This window comes from Lipophrys pholis (genome assembly GCF_963383615.2).
Source record: "Lipophrys pholis genome assembly, chromosome: 3".
Lineage (NCBI taxonomy): Eukaryota > Metazoa > Chordata > Actinopteri > Blenniiformes > Blenniidae > Lipophrys > Lipophrys pholis.
In genome coordinates, this window is record NC_137627.1 from 36,594,564 (window position 1) to 36,610,367 (window position 15,804).

The window sequence follows — 15,804 nt, forward strand, 5'->3', positions numbered from 1 at the left end:
ATGACATGATGACATCATTGTCCACAGACATGAGGAGTCCTTCCTCAGTGCTCATGAGCATGAATGCCTCAAGTTTCTCCTGAGTGTTTTAATGAAATGTACTGTTGAGAAACTTCTCATATATTGGAAGTACTGCTCTTGACTGTTTTACACACTGTTCCACCAGCTCAGCTGTTCCTTCATAGTGACGGACCCCCCCCCCCCCCCCCCCCCGCCTCACACTATCATCTAAATGATAGATTATTATGTTATTTCATCGACTTGATAATTAAACTGAACTGAAGTTTGGAGGCAAAGTTAAACATGTTACCGGTTCCATCCCCGTTTCTAGTTCCTGACCGTGAGCTGGTTCTAATGAACTAGTTGTTAATCTCTACATTTTGTTGTTTCTGTTTCCAGAACCTTCCTCTTTTTAATTCCAGCCTTCTCTCTTGTTCTGTCCATCTTGTTCCATCTTTCAAACCCACTGAGCGACTGAACAGACGTGTTGCGTCATCAGGGTGCGTCTGCAAAGAAGAAGCTGCCAGCGGTGAACTTTAAATCAAGTTTATTTAAAAAAGAAGAGAAACCTGAGCGCACCAGGAATCAGCCTGTCCTCACATCAGTCAAACATCCATGCTGCTGAACTTCCTGTTTGGTTTGATGACATCAGACGTGTCAAAGTGCTGAAGACAACGTTAAACATCTCCAGACGCTGCGTCTCCTCCGCTGATCACTGATGTTCAGCGGTCAGTGCCAGGACGCCGTCCGCCATCTTGTTTCCGGGACGCCCGTTTAACAGCGACCGTTTCAACTGAAGACGCGTTTCGTGGCGTTTTGAGTTTCTGGTTACGCGGCGGCGGCACTCAGAGTTACTGGAAACACCACCGCTCCCGTGGTGGAACTTTTAGAAAATGTTCACCGTGTAGACGGGGCAAAACTAACCTTTCTGGAAACACCTGGGCTCCGTCGTCAAGGCAACGGGTGAAAACAAGACTTTGTGCAAATGGAAGAGATGCTGCTGATGTAACAGGAACTAGACGTTGAGCACATGCTCAGTAGAACGGCTGATTCATCTCCGTCTCTGGTTTGGATGTTTGGACATGAAACTCAGGTTCCTGCGTGTGCGTGTGTGTGTGTGTGTGTGTGTGTGTGTGTGTGTGTGTGTGTGTGTGTGTGTGTGTGTGTGTGTGTGTTCAGAGGTCATCAACCTCCAACAGCAGCCAGAGAGCAGAAGATCAGAGCAGGTTGACGAGACGCCTCACATCACAGAAACCAGAGAGCAGGAGACACCAGGAGACACCAGGAGACAGAAGAAGGAGACACCACGAAACAGAAGGAGACCCCAAGAGACAGGAGGAGACACCAGGAGGAGACCGTGGGAGACACCAGGAGACAGAAGGAGATACCAGGAGACAGAAGGAGACACCAGGAGGAGACAGAAGGAGACAGAAGGAGACACCAGGAGGAGACCGTGGGAGACACCAGGAGACAGAAGGACACACCAGGAGACAGAAGGACACACCAGGAAACAGAAAGAGACACCAGGAGGAGACAGAAGGAGACACCAGGTGAAAGAAGGAGGTAAATCTCATATCAGATTGTATCCCCCCATTCCTCTTGTACTTCAATCGGTAACTAGTTACTCAGTAAAGTTCCTTGTAACGCTCTGTGTTAATGCTGTAGCTGTATTATTTTAGAGTGAGCATTAGCAAAATCTTCAGTTATCACTTCCCTCTCCTCTGATATGTCACATGATGCAGTGATGTCATTACCCTGGTTGGTGGTTGGGGGTCAAAGATCGGGGGGGGGGGGGGGGTGTTGCTGTCAGTGGCTCTGTACCAGCATCTGTACTAGCATCTGTACCAGCATCTGTACCAGCAGTGGCTCTGTACCAGCATCTGTACTAGCATCTGTACCAGCATCTGTACCAGCATCTGTACTAGCATCTGTACCAGCAGTGATCTGTACCAGCATCTGTACCAGCAGTGATCTCTACCAGCATCTGTACTAGCATCTGTACCAGCAGTGACTCTGTACCAGCATCTGTACCAGCAGTGATCTCTACCAGCATCTGTACTAGCATCTGTACCAGCAGTGACTCTGTACCAGCATCTGTACCAGCATCTGTACAAGCATCTGTACAAGCAATGATCTATACCAACAGTGATCTGTACCAGCAGTTTTCTGTACCAGCAGTGATCTGTACCAGCAGTGATCTGTACCAGTATCTGTACCAGCATCTGTACCAGCAGTGATCTATACCAACAGTTTTCTGTACCAGCAGTGATCTGTACCAGCATCTGGACCAGCTGTGACTCTGTACCAGCAGTGACTCTGTACTAGCAGTGACTCTGTACCAGCACCTGTACCCACAGTGACCCTGTACCAGCAGTGTACTATACCAGCACCTGTATCAGCAGTAATCTCTACCAGCATCTGTACCAGCATCTGTACTAACATCTGTACTAGCATCTGTCCCAGCATCCGTACTAACATCTGTACTAGCATCTGTACCAGCAGTGATCTATACCAACGGTTTTCTGTACCAGCACCTGTACCAGCAGTAATCTCTACCAGCATCTGTCCCAGCATCTGTACTAACATCTGTACCAGCACCTGTACCAGCAGTGATCTGATCGGACCGTAGACTTCCATGTTGAGGTCATCAGACTCTGAGAGACTTCCTCCCTGTTCTTTGTCTGCAGGCGGTGTGCGGTGGAGCAGCGTGCGGTGGAGCAGCATGCCAGCAGGCCTGCAGGCGGTGGGCGTGGTCCTGGGCGTGCTGGCCTGGTGTCTGCAGTCCAGCTGCACATGGTCTCAGCTGTGGAGGGTGAGGAGTCAGGCCGAGTCGGTCAGCAGCAGCCAGCGGCAGTTTGAAGGTCTGTGGATGAGCTGCGCCGCCACGTCTCTGGGATCCATCCAGTGCAGCCGCTTCAAGACGCTGCTGGGGCTGCCTGGTGAGCAACACGGCAACACCAGGACAACACTACAACACGGCAACGCAGGAACAACATGGCAACACCAGAGCAACACTACAACATGGCAACGCAGGAACAACATGGAAACATGGCAACACCAGAGCAACACTACAACATGGCAACGCAGGAACAACATGGAAACACGGCAACGCCAGAACAACACTACAACACTACAACATGGCAACACCAAAGCAACACTACAACATGGCAACGCCAGAACAACACGACAACACGGCAACGCCAGAACAACACTACAACACTACAACATGGCAACACCAAAGCAACACTACAACATGGCAACGCCAGAACAACACGACAACACGGCAACGCCAGAACAACACTACAACACGGCAACGCCAGAACAACACTACAACACTACAACATGGCAACACCAGAGCAACACTAAAACATGGCAACACCAGAACAACACAGCAACGCCAGAACAACACTAAAGCACCAGAACAACACTACAACATGGGAATGCCAGAACAACACTACAATACTACAACACTAAAACACGACAACGACAAAACAACACAGCAATTCCAGAGCAACACTACAACATGGTAAAGCCAGAACAGCACTAAAACACGGCAACACCAGAACAACACAGCAACACCAGGACAATAATAAAACACAAGTACAAAACTCCAACACGGCAACAACAGAATAACACAGCAACGCCAGAACAACACTACAACAAGGCAACATCAGAACAACACTACAACACGGGAATGCCAGAACAACACAGCCACGTCAGAACAACACTACAACACGGCAACACCAGAACAATACAGCAACACCAGAACAACACTACAACACCAGAGAACCACTACAACATGGCAACGCCAGAACAACACTACAACAAGGCAACATCAGAACAACACTACAACATGGCAACGCCAGAACAACACTAAAACACGGCAACACCAGAGCAACACAGCAACGCCAGAACAATTATAAAACACAAGTACAAAACTCCAACACGGCAATAACAGAACAACACAGCAACGCCAGAACAACACTACAACAAGGCAACATCAGAACAACACTACAACACGGGAATGCCAGAACAACACTAAAGCACCAGAACAACACAAAAACATAGCAAAGTCAGAACAACACTACAACAAGGCAACATCAGAACAACACTACAACACGGGAATGCCAGAACAACACAGCCACGTCAGAACAACACTACAACACGGCAACACCAGAACAATACAGCAACACCAGAACAACACTACAACACCAGAGAACCACTACAACATGGCAACGCCAGAACAACACTACAACAAGGCAACATCAGAACAACACTACAACATGGCAACGCCAGAACAACACTAAAACACGGCAACACCAGAGCAACACAGCAACGCCAGAACAATTATAAAACACAAGTACAAAACTCCAACACGGCAATAACAGAACAACACAGCAACGCCAGAACAACACTAAAGCACCAGAACAACACAAAAACATAGCAAAGCCAGAACAACACTACAACAAGGCAACATCAGAACAACACTACAACACGGGAATGCCAGAACAACACAGCAACACCAGAACAACACTACAACACCAGAGAACCACTACAACATGGCAACACCAGGACATCACTACAACACGGGAATGCCAGAACACCACAGCAACGTCAGAACAACACTAAAACACCAGAACAACACTACAACATGGCAACACCAGAACACCACAGCAACGTCAGAACAACACTAAAACACCAGAACAACACTACAACAAGACAACGACAGAACAACACAGCAACGCAAGAACAACACTACAACATGGCAACACCAGAACAACACAGCAACGCCAGAACAACACTAAAACACCAGAACAACACTACAACATGGCAACGCCAGAACAACACTACACCACTACAACACGACATCGACAGAACAACAGCAACGCCAGAACAACACTACAACACGACATCGACAGAACAACAGCAACGCCAGAACAACACTACAACACGACAACGACAGAACAACACTAAAACACCAGAACAACACTACAACATGGCAACGCCAGAACAACAGCAACGCAAGAACAACACTACAACACCAGAGCAACACTATAACACCAGAGCAACACTACAACATGGCAACGCCAGAACAACACTACAACACGACAACGACAGAACAACACAGCTACACCAGAACAACACTACAACACGACAACGACAGAACAACACAGCTACGCCAGAACAACACTACAACAAGGCAACACCAGAACAACACTATAACACCAGAACAACACTACAACACGACAACGACAGAACAACAGCAACGCCAGAACAACACTACAACACGACAACGACAGAACAACACTATAACACCAGAACAACACTACAACACGACAACGACAGAACAACACTAAAACACCAGAACAACACTACAACATGGCAACGCCAGAACAACACTAAAACACCAGAACAACACTACAACATGGCAACGCCAGAACAACACTATAACACCAGAACAACACTACAACACGACAACGCCAGAACAACACTACAACACGACATCGACAGAACAACAGCAACGCCAGAACAACACTACAACACGACAACGACAGAACAACACTAAAACACCAGAACAACACTACAACATGGCAACGCCAGAACCACACTACAACACCAGAGCAACACTATAACACCAGAGCAACACTACAACATGGCAACGCCAGAACAACACTACAACACGACAACGACAGAACAACACAGCTACGCCAGAACAACACTACAACGCCAGAACAACACTACAACAAGGCAACACCAGAACAACACTATAACACCAGAACAACACTACAACACGACAACGACAGAACAACACAGCAACACCAGAACAACACTACAACGCCAGAACAACACTACAACACGACAACGACAGAACAACACAGCAACACCAGAACAACACTACAACACCAGAACAACACTACAACACGACAACGACAGAACAACACAGCAACACCAGAACAACACTACAACATGGCAACGCCAGAACAACACTACAACACGACAACGACAGAACAACACTACAACACGACAACGACAGAACAACACTACAACACCAGAACAACACTACAACACGACAACGACAGAACAACACAGCAACACCAGAACAACACTACAATATGGCAACGCCAGAACAACACTACAACATGGCAACACCAGAACAACACTACAACATACCAACTCCAGAACAACACTACAACATACCAACTCCAGAACAACACTACAACACAACAACGACAGAACAACACCTGCAATGCCAGAACAACACTACAACACCAGAGCCAGTCAAAGCTAAAGTAGTGTGTGATAGGAGGACAGCTCCATGGAGGAAGAAGACACTGGTTTAGGCCCAGAAAAGACCATCTAAGCTCCACCTTCATTAGGACATATCCAAAGAAGGTCTTGTCATGTAGAAGCTAGAATTAGAAAGGGCCGGACGATGGTTCTTCTCTGAGGTTCTCAGCAAACACAGTACTAATGTTGGTACTTTGTTTAGTGTGGTGGACAGACTGAGACAGACAGTCCCTCGCCATCAGGACCTCCTGAACTCTTCTCAGATGCATCTTGGAATGATGTCCCTCCTATTGCACCATCAAATGAGCGTCAGTGGGTGGAGCTCAGGCATTACGACTGGAACCCCTGAGCCTCCACCCAAAGATGTTCTGTCTAATCTGGCAGATGTTCTCCTGTTAGACTGAGCAGCACTAACCCACATTGTTCTCCAGCTCAAACACACAACATGCAGCCTCCACCCTCTCCACCCTCTGCAAACAAAGTTTTTACACGTTTACACTGTCCAGCTCCAGAGGTACTACACAGAGAACACAGAGTACACAGCTCTCTTCAGATGCTGTTTTTCCTAAAAACTCTTCTAAAAGCTCTTTTAAAAAAGAGTAATCTGGATACTTGAGGAATCAGTAACTCCAGGCCCAGATCAAAGCTTTCTGAAGTCAGATTATTGAAATGGTGCTTTTTACACAACTTCCTGCTTTTCTGGCTCAAAACAAGGAGCTGAATGTTTTCCAGTCTGGATTGGGGTCAGAGCACTGAGACACTGGGATTAAAGTGCTGGAGGACGTCTCCATGAGCAGGGACACGTCCACTGTCTCACTTTGACTCTGACTGGGTCTTAGTGCTGCTTTGGACACAGTTGACCACAACGTCCTGCTGGACCCACTGGAACAATGGTTGGACCTTCTGGCTCTGCACTCAGTGGCTTTAAATCCTCCTGGCAAGATGGCCGCCATTCTGTGTCAGCAGCTGATTGTGAACGTGAGCAAATCACTTGTGGGGTTCCTCAGGGCTCCATCCTGGGGCCCTTTAGTGAACATCTCCAGCTCCCACTGGCTCAGATCATGGAACATTACAACATCTCTTCTCAGAATGACCAGACCACACTCAGCTCTATATCTCAGTGTCAGTGAATGACCACGCCCCCTGATACCGGCGGAGGAAATGTAGACATGAAATGTGATGAGTCAGCACTTTTTACAACTCATTTTGGATTATTGTAACGGAGTGTGTACAGGCCTCAGGAAACAATCTGTCAGACAACTGCAGCTCATCCAGAACGCAGTACACCACCCCACTAAGGGGGAGCTCATTACAACCACCACACTGAGGGTGGGGCTCATCCCCCCTGCTCCACCCTCTCCACTGGCTGCCTGTGTATCAAAGGACTTCAGAATGGTTCTTCTGCTCTAGAAAGCTTTGAAGGGTCTCGGCCTAAATCATCTCAGACTGACTTGTAGAAGATCAAAGCTCCAGACCTCTGAGGTCATCAGGAAGAGGTTGACTCACTGTTCCTACAGTCAGAAGAAACAAGGTGAAGCAGCCTTTAGTTCCTACCTCCTCACCTGTGGAACAAAGTTCCTGAACACCTGAAGACTGCTGACACACTCCCTTCTTTTAAATCAGGACTTAAAACATTCCTCGAGTAAACTAATCTTAATAAATCTCTTACCTCTTTTATTATACTTTTCTTCATTATTTATTTTAATGTACGACTTTCATTTCTTCTAAAGCTTTAATGTATTTCTTTATGCTGTATTTCTTTATGCTGTATTTCTTTAATTTCTTTAATTTCTTTGTAAAGCACTGTGAACTGCCTTCTGTTCGAATGGTGCTCGATAAATCATTTGCCTTGCCTTGCCTTACAATAAGGCAGCGCCAGAACAACACTACAATAATAGAAAGACACGGCAACCCCAGAACAACACTACAATAATAGAAAGACACGGCAACCCCAGAACAACACTACAATAATAGAATGACACGGCAACCCCAGAACACGACAGCACATTGTGAACAGAATGACGTTGTTGAAGTGAGGTGTTGCTCCTGACGAGCCTCCTGGTGTCTCAGCTCACCTGCAGGCCTGCAGAGCTCTGATGATTCTGTCGCTGCTGCTCGGTCTGGCCTCCATCCTCGTCTCCATCCTCGGACTCAAGTGCACAAAGATCGGCCGAACGCCGGACCGGGTCAAAGACCAGCTGGCTCTGAGCGGAGGGATCCTATTCATCCTGGCGGGTACGAGGCCGCACAAGACTAGAAACCACCGAGGCACAACGACAGACTACAGACCACCGAGATGCAGTGACGGACTAGAAACCACTGAGATGCAGTGACGGACTAGAAACTGCCGAGGCACAGTGACAGACTAGAAACCACTGAGATGCAGTGACGGACTAGAAACTGCCGAGGCACAGTGACAGACTAGAAACCACTGAGATGCAGTGACGGACTAGAAACTACTGAGATGCAGTGACGGACTAGAAACCACTGAGATGCAGTGACGGACAAGAAACCACCGAGGTGAAACCCCTGAGGTGCAGTGATGGACTAGAAACCACCGAGATTCAGTGACGGACTAGAAACCACAGAGATGCAGTGATGGACTAGAAACCGCCGAGGCACAGTGACAGACAAGAAACCACAGAGATGCAGTGATGGACTAGAAACCACCGAGGTCAAACCACTGAGGTGCAGTGACAGACTAGAAACCGCCGAGGCACAGTGACAGACTAGAGACCACTGAGATGCAGTGATGGACTAGAAATTACTGAGATGCAGTGACCAACTAGAAACCAAAGAGATTCAGTGATGGACTAGAAACCACAGAGATGCAGGGACGGACTAGAAACCACCGAGGTGAAACCCCTGAGGTGCAGTGATGGACTAGAAACCACCGAGATTCAGTGACGGACTAGAAACCACAGAGATGCAGTGATGGACTAGAAACCACAGAGATGCAGTGACGGACTATAAACCACTGAGATGCAGTGACCAACTAGAAACCACCGAGATTCAGTGATGGACTAGAAACCACAGAGATGCAGTGACGGACTAGAAACTATCGAGATGCAGTGACGGACTAGAAACCGCTGAGGCACAGTGACTGACTAGAAACCACCGAGGTGAAACCACTGAGGTGCAGTGATGGACTAGAAACCACTGAGGTGCAGTGACAGACTAGAAACCGCCGAGGCACAGTGACAGACTAGAGACCACTGAGATGCAGTGATGGACTAGAAACTACTGAGATGCAGTGACCAACTAGAAACCACCGAGATTCAGTGATGGACTAGAAACCACAGAGATGCAGTGACGGACTAGAAACTATCGAGATGCAGTGACGGACTAGAAACCACAGAGATGCAGTGACGGACTAGAAACCGCCGAGGCACAGTGACTGACTAGAAACCACCGAGGTGAAACCACTGAGGTGCAGTGATGGACTAGAAACCACAGAGATGCAGTGACGGACTAGAAACCACAGAGATGCAGTGACGGACTAGAAACCACTGAGATGCAGTGATGGACTAGAAACTACTGAGATGCAGTGACCGACTAGAAACCACCAAGATTCAGTGACGGACTAGAAACCACAGAGATGCAGTGACGGACTAGAAACCGCCGAGGCACAGTGACAGACTAGAAACCACAGAGATGCAGTGATGGACTAGAAACCACAGAGATACAGTGACGGACTAGAAACTACAGAGATTCAGTGACGGACTAGAAACCACCGAGGTGAAACCACTGAGGTGCAGTGATGGACTAGAAACCACAGAGATGCAGTGCCGGACTAGAAACTACCGAGATGCAGTGACGGACTAGAAACCACAGAGATGCAGTGACGGACTAGAAACCGCCGAGGCACAGTGACAGACTAGAAACCACTGAGATGCAGTGATGGACTAGAAACTACTGAGATGCAGTGACCGACTAGAAACCACCGAGGTGAAACCACTGAGATGCAGTGATGGACAAGAAACTACTGAGATGCAGTGACCGACTAGAAACCACCGAGATTCAGTGACGGACTAGAAACCACAGAGATGCAGAGATGGACTAGAAACCACAGAGATGCAGTGACGGACTAGAAACTACAGAGATGCAGTGACAGACTAGAAACCACCGAGGTGAAACCACTGAGGTGCAGTGATGGACTAGAAACCACCGAGATTCAGTGATGGACAAGAAACTACTGAGATGCAGTGACGGACTAGAAACCGCCGAGGCACAGTGACAGACTAGAAACCACAGAGATGCAGTGAAGGACTAGAAACCACAGAGATGCAGTGACGGACTAGACACCACCGAGGTGAAACCACTGAGGTGCAGTGACAGACTCGAAACCACCGAGATGCAGTGACGGACTAGAAACCACAGAGATGCAGTGACGGACTAGAAACCGCCGAGGCACAGTGACAGACTAGAAACCACCGAGGTGAAACCACTGAGGTGGAGTGACAGACTAGAAACTACTGAGATGCAGTGACAGACTAGAAACCACCGAGCTGTAGTGACGGACTAGAAACTACTGAGATGCAGTGACGGACTAGACACCACCGAGGTGAAACCACTGAGGTGCAGTGACAGACTAGAAACTACAGAGGTGCAGTGACAGACTAGAAACCACCGAGATGCAGTGACGGACTAGAAACCACAGAGATGCAGTGACGGACTAGAAACTACTGAGATGCAGTGATGGACTAGAAACCACAGAGATGCAGTGACGGACTAGAAACCACCGTTGTGAAACCACTGAGATGCTGTGACAGACTACAAACCACTGAGGTCCAGTAACAGACTAGAAACCATCTAGATGCCTTGACGGACTAGAAACCACCGAGGAACAATGAGCCGCGGTGACGCCTCCTTCTGTTTCAGGACTCTTCACACTGACCGCGGTGTCCTGGTATGCAGCCAGAGTCATTCAGGAGTTCTACGACCCGCTCTACGGAGGAGTCCGGTCAGTACCTGTCAGACCGCCTGACACCAAACAACCGACCAACTGTTCAACTGTCTGACTGACCGACCGACCGACAAACTCTCAGAGCGACCAATTAACCAACCATAGGTGGCGCCGTGGTGGGGTGTGATGGTGGGGGATGGGGGGTTTGGTTGTGCCGTAGCGCCCCCTAGGATAGCCATAGCAACCCCCAGGAAATAAGATTTTATAGTTTGTTGTCTGGTTAATGGATAAACCCATCGATTAAAGATGTATTCATTCGTTTTTTTAATGAAAAGCAGTGTGGTCTGATTCAGCCAATCAGTGCAGCGGACACGTTAACCTTTGAACTCACCACTTCCTGTTCCTGAGAGCACGTTTCACCTCGTGACTACCTAACCTACTGATAGTAATAAAACATGGAGCGCTTGTATGCTTGTTGCCGGTTTGGTGGTTGATCTGAATTCGGACTGCTTGTTGTCTCTGTGCTGGTTAATCCTGATCATTGGATCCACTGGACCAGATATTCTGCTTCCAGCGGAGGTTCTGCTGAGTCGCAGTAGGAGTTAGAGTCTGAAATGAAAACCTGCAGAGTGTTCTGCTCCCTGCTGCTGTTGAGGCTCCGTCAGTCACATCATTGTGTTTAAGTTTCAGACTTGTAAACATTTCATCTTTATCAGATAACTATCATGTGTTTGTGTCGTATCATAATGTTTTAGATAGCGGAGCTTTGACTGTATGAGCACGACTGTTATGATCACGGTGCCGTGCGCATATTGTGGTTTTACAGTAGAAAATCAACTCGAGAGCCCGAAATTCCCCAGAACCGTCACTGAAAGATGGAGCTCCCCCATACCGACTGGTAGAGCAACCACCCAATCCACCAACTGACTGACCGATTGACCAACCACCCAATCTACAACTGACTGACCGATTGACCAACCACCCAATCTACAACTGACTGACTGTACAGCAACTCAACTGACCAGCTGAAGCAACACGGATCAAAATAGTCACAATGATGATGATGATGATGATGATGATGATGATGATGTGTGCAGGTTCGAACTGGGGACTGGTCTGTACCTGGGCTGGGCCTCCTCTGGTCTGGCTCTGCTAGGAGGAGCCATGCTGTGCTGCTCCTGCAGGAGGACCTGCTCTTCCTCCTCCTCTTCCTCCTCTTCCTCCTTCTCTCCTCCTGCTCGGTAAACACACACACATGTAGTACTCCTCCTGTCCACTGGGGGGCCTGAGAGTGCAGGTGGTGCTTCGAGGTTTGACTCAGCTCAGGAGTCGCTCCAGGTGCATTCACTGACCTTCACAGGCGTCAGGGAATCCAGAAACTTCCAGGTGTGATGAAGGTCTTCTCCTCTGAGCTCCGACTTCTGTCTCCTGCAGCCACTTGTCGTATTACTCGTCCGGCGGCGGAGGACCGAACATCTACCGAGCAGCTCCGCCCTCCGACATCAGCTCCAAGTCCTACGTGTGACTCCCCTCAGAGGCCTGCTGGGGGTCCGGGGAGAGCCATCATCATCATCATCATCATCATCATCATCATCATCATCATCATCATCATCATCATCATCATCGTGTCCTTCTTCATCATCACCTTCACCCTCATCATCACCGAAATGTTTCCTCATTGACTCGTTAAGTGAATTTTTCTTCCAATTGGTGAAAGTTGCTGCAGTTTGCTGTTGGGCCACCAGAGGGAGACAAACCATCAACAACGTGTGAAAGAACAAGTGAAGCTCACTACGACTCCCAGAATGCATCTCTCCATACGAGCAGCCAACCAGAGGGCTTCACACTGCAGAGACATGAAGTCTGGATCAAAGGAAAAGTTTACTTTCAATAAATTATAAGAAGAAATTAAACATTTAACATAATTGGAAAAATAAAATAAAAACAAACCTGTGTGTGTTAGAATTGGATACATTTCCAAGTTGAAATTGAATTTTTATTTGTTTTTTTCTTTATTCATTCATTAATTTTCTTCCGCTTATCTGTTTCCGGGTCACGGGGGTGTCAGTCTGAGCACCGTCACCCAGATCACATAGCACCATTTAAGAACCTTCCTGCAGGTGGAGAGCCCACAGGAAGGTGGAGAGCCCACGGGAAGGTGGAGAGCCCACGGGAAGGTGGAGAGCCCACGGGAAGGTGGAGAGCCCACGGAAAGGTGGCGCCCGGCGTGGGACACGAACCCTCTACCCTGAGATAGTGAGTCTCATGCTCTACCTACTGAGCTAGCCAGGGCACCGATTTTGTCTTTATTTTTTCCATTAGCAGTTTTCCTCATCCCAGTTTTATTAAAGTACTCCAGTCTGATCAGTGTGTATTTTCATCACATGATGAAGTTCACCTCCTCTCTCTCCTCTGTCGCCTCGCTCACACGCTGACCTTTGACCTCGTTGCCTTTGTTTTATTGCACATCTCTGAAGAGCCGTTGTGTTTTCAGAACCTCCATCTCTTCCTGCGCTGGACGGCACAGACTCTAGATCCTTTCTTTTCTTCGGTGTGACCAAGATGGCGGTGCTCACAGACGCAGCGGGTGTAACAGGGTGGCGGTCCAGACCAACTCCTCACGGCGATGGACCAAACACCTGAACTTTTCACGGTGTTTCACTGGGATTCACAGTGTTTTACGGCGTTTCACGGTGGCTCACAATGTTTCACGGTGGCTCACAATGTTTCACGGTGGTTCACAATGTTTCACGGTATTTCAGAATGTTTCACAGTCATTCACAGTGGTTCACAATGTTTCACGGTGGCTCACAATGTTTCATGGTATTTCAGAATGTTTCATGATATTTCAGAATGTTTCACAGGATTTCACAGTATTTTACAATGTTTCACGGTGATTTATGGTGTTTCACAGTCATTCACAGTGGTTCACAATGTTTCATGGTGTTTCACAATGTTTCACGGTGGTTCACAATGTTTCACAGTGTTTCACATTGTTTCACGGTGTTTCACAGTGATTTATGGTGTTTCACAGTCATTCACAGTGGTTCACAATGTTTCATGGTGTTTCACAATGTTTCACGGTGGTTCACAATGTTTCACAGTGTTTCACATTGTTTCACGGTGTTTCACAGTGTTTCATGGTGGGTCACAATGTTTCACGGTGTTTCACTGTGTGTCACGGTGTTTCACAATGTTTCATGGTGTTTCACAAAGTTTCACAGTGTTTCACACTATTTCACAATGTTTCACGGTGTTTCACTGTGTGTCACGGTGTTTCAATGTGTGTCACGGTGTTTCACTGTGTGTCACGGTGTTTCACAATATTTCATGGTTTTTCACAATGTTTCAGGGTGGTCCACAATGTTTCACAGTGTTTCACACTATTTCACAATGTTTCACGGTGGTTCACTGTGTGTCACGGTGTTTCACAATGTTTCATGGTGTTTCACAATATTTCACGGTGGTTCACAATGTTTCACTGTGTGTCACGGTGTTTCACAATGTTTCATGGTGTTTCACAAAGTTTCACAGTGTTTCACACTATTTCACAATGTTTCACGGTGGATCACTGTGTGTCACGGTGTTTCACTGTGTGTCACGGTGTTTCACAGTGTTTCATGGTGGTTCACTGTGTGTCACGGTGTTTCACTGTGTGTCACGGTGTTTCACAATATTTCATGGTGTTTCACAATGTTTCAGGGTGGTCCACAATGTTTCACGGTGTTTCACACTATTTCACAATGTTTCACGGTGGTTCACTGTGTGTCACGGTGTTTCACAATGTTTCATGGTGGTTCACAATGTTTCACAATGTTTCACGGTGGTTCACTGTGTGTCACGGTGTTTCACAATGTTTCATGGTGTTTCACAATATTTCACGGTGGTTCACAATGTTTCACAATGTTTCACGGTGGTTCACTGTGTGTCACGGTGTTTCACAATATTTCACAATGTTTCACAATGTTTCACGGTGGTTCACTGTGTGTCACGGTGTTTCACAGTGTTTCACAATGTTTCACAATGTTTCACGGTGGTTCACTGTGTGTCACAGTGTTTCACAATGTTTCACGGTGTTTCATGGTGGGTCACAATGTTTCATGGTGTTTCACTGTGTGTCACGGTGTTTCACAATGTTTCACAATGTTTCACAATGTTTCACAATGTTTCACAGTGGTTCACTGTGTGTCACAGTGTTTCACAATGTTTCATGGTGTTTCATGGTGTTTCACTGTGTGTCACGGTGTTTCACAATGTTTCATGGTGATTTGTTGTATTTCATGTCCCAGGAGTTCTGTCCTGTTTGGTCCAGAATCTGCTCAGTTTGTGGTTCTACTTTATAGAAGACAAAACTCTTCACTTCACCACCATTTTAAAACTCTTCTGAAGAAACAGTTTATTCTTGTAACCCAGCTTTTATTCTGGTAACTCAGAGTCTGCTCCTGTTCCACTTGTTTTATTGTCCATTATTGGTGTTTTGGTTGGTGGTGGTCCGAGGGTGAATGTAGTGAGAGAGTGAGTGGTTGGTGGTGGAGGTGGAGGTGGAGGTGGTGGAGTAGAGTTCCAGCAGTCAGTGTGACTGGGCGTCGATGGGGGAGGCGGGGGAGGGG

The 15,804-nt window shown here is 47.4% G+C and overlaps 1 protein-coding gene across 1 annotated transcript; it reads left to right on the forward strand.

Annotated features, from left to right (window-relative positions):
• Nucleotides 1-1,210: 1,210 nt before the first annotated feature.
• On the forward strand, nt 1,211-13,557 carry LOC308107089 (claudin-1-like). The gene is made up of 6 exons (XM_080459214.1): nt 1,211-1,563; nt 2,688-2,939; nt 8,359-8,523; nt 11,170-11,251; nt 12,292-12,435; nt 12,629-13,557. The coding sequence occupies exons 2-6, from the start codon at nt 2,723-2,725 to the stop codon at nt 12,717-12,719; spliced, it is 699 nt and encodes a 232-aa protein (XP_080315340.1). The 5' UTR covers nt 1,211-1,563; nt 2,688-2,722; the 3' UTR covers nt 12,720-13,557.
• The last annotated feature ends 2,247 nt before the right edge of the window (nt 13,558-15,804 follow it).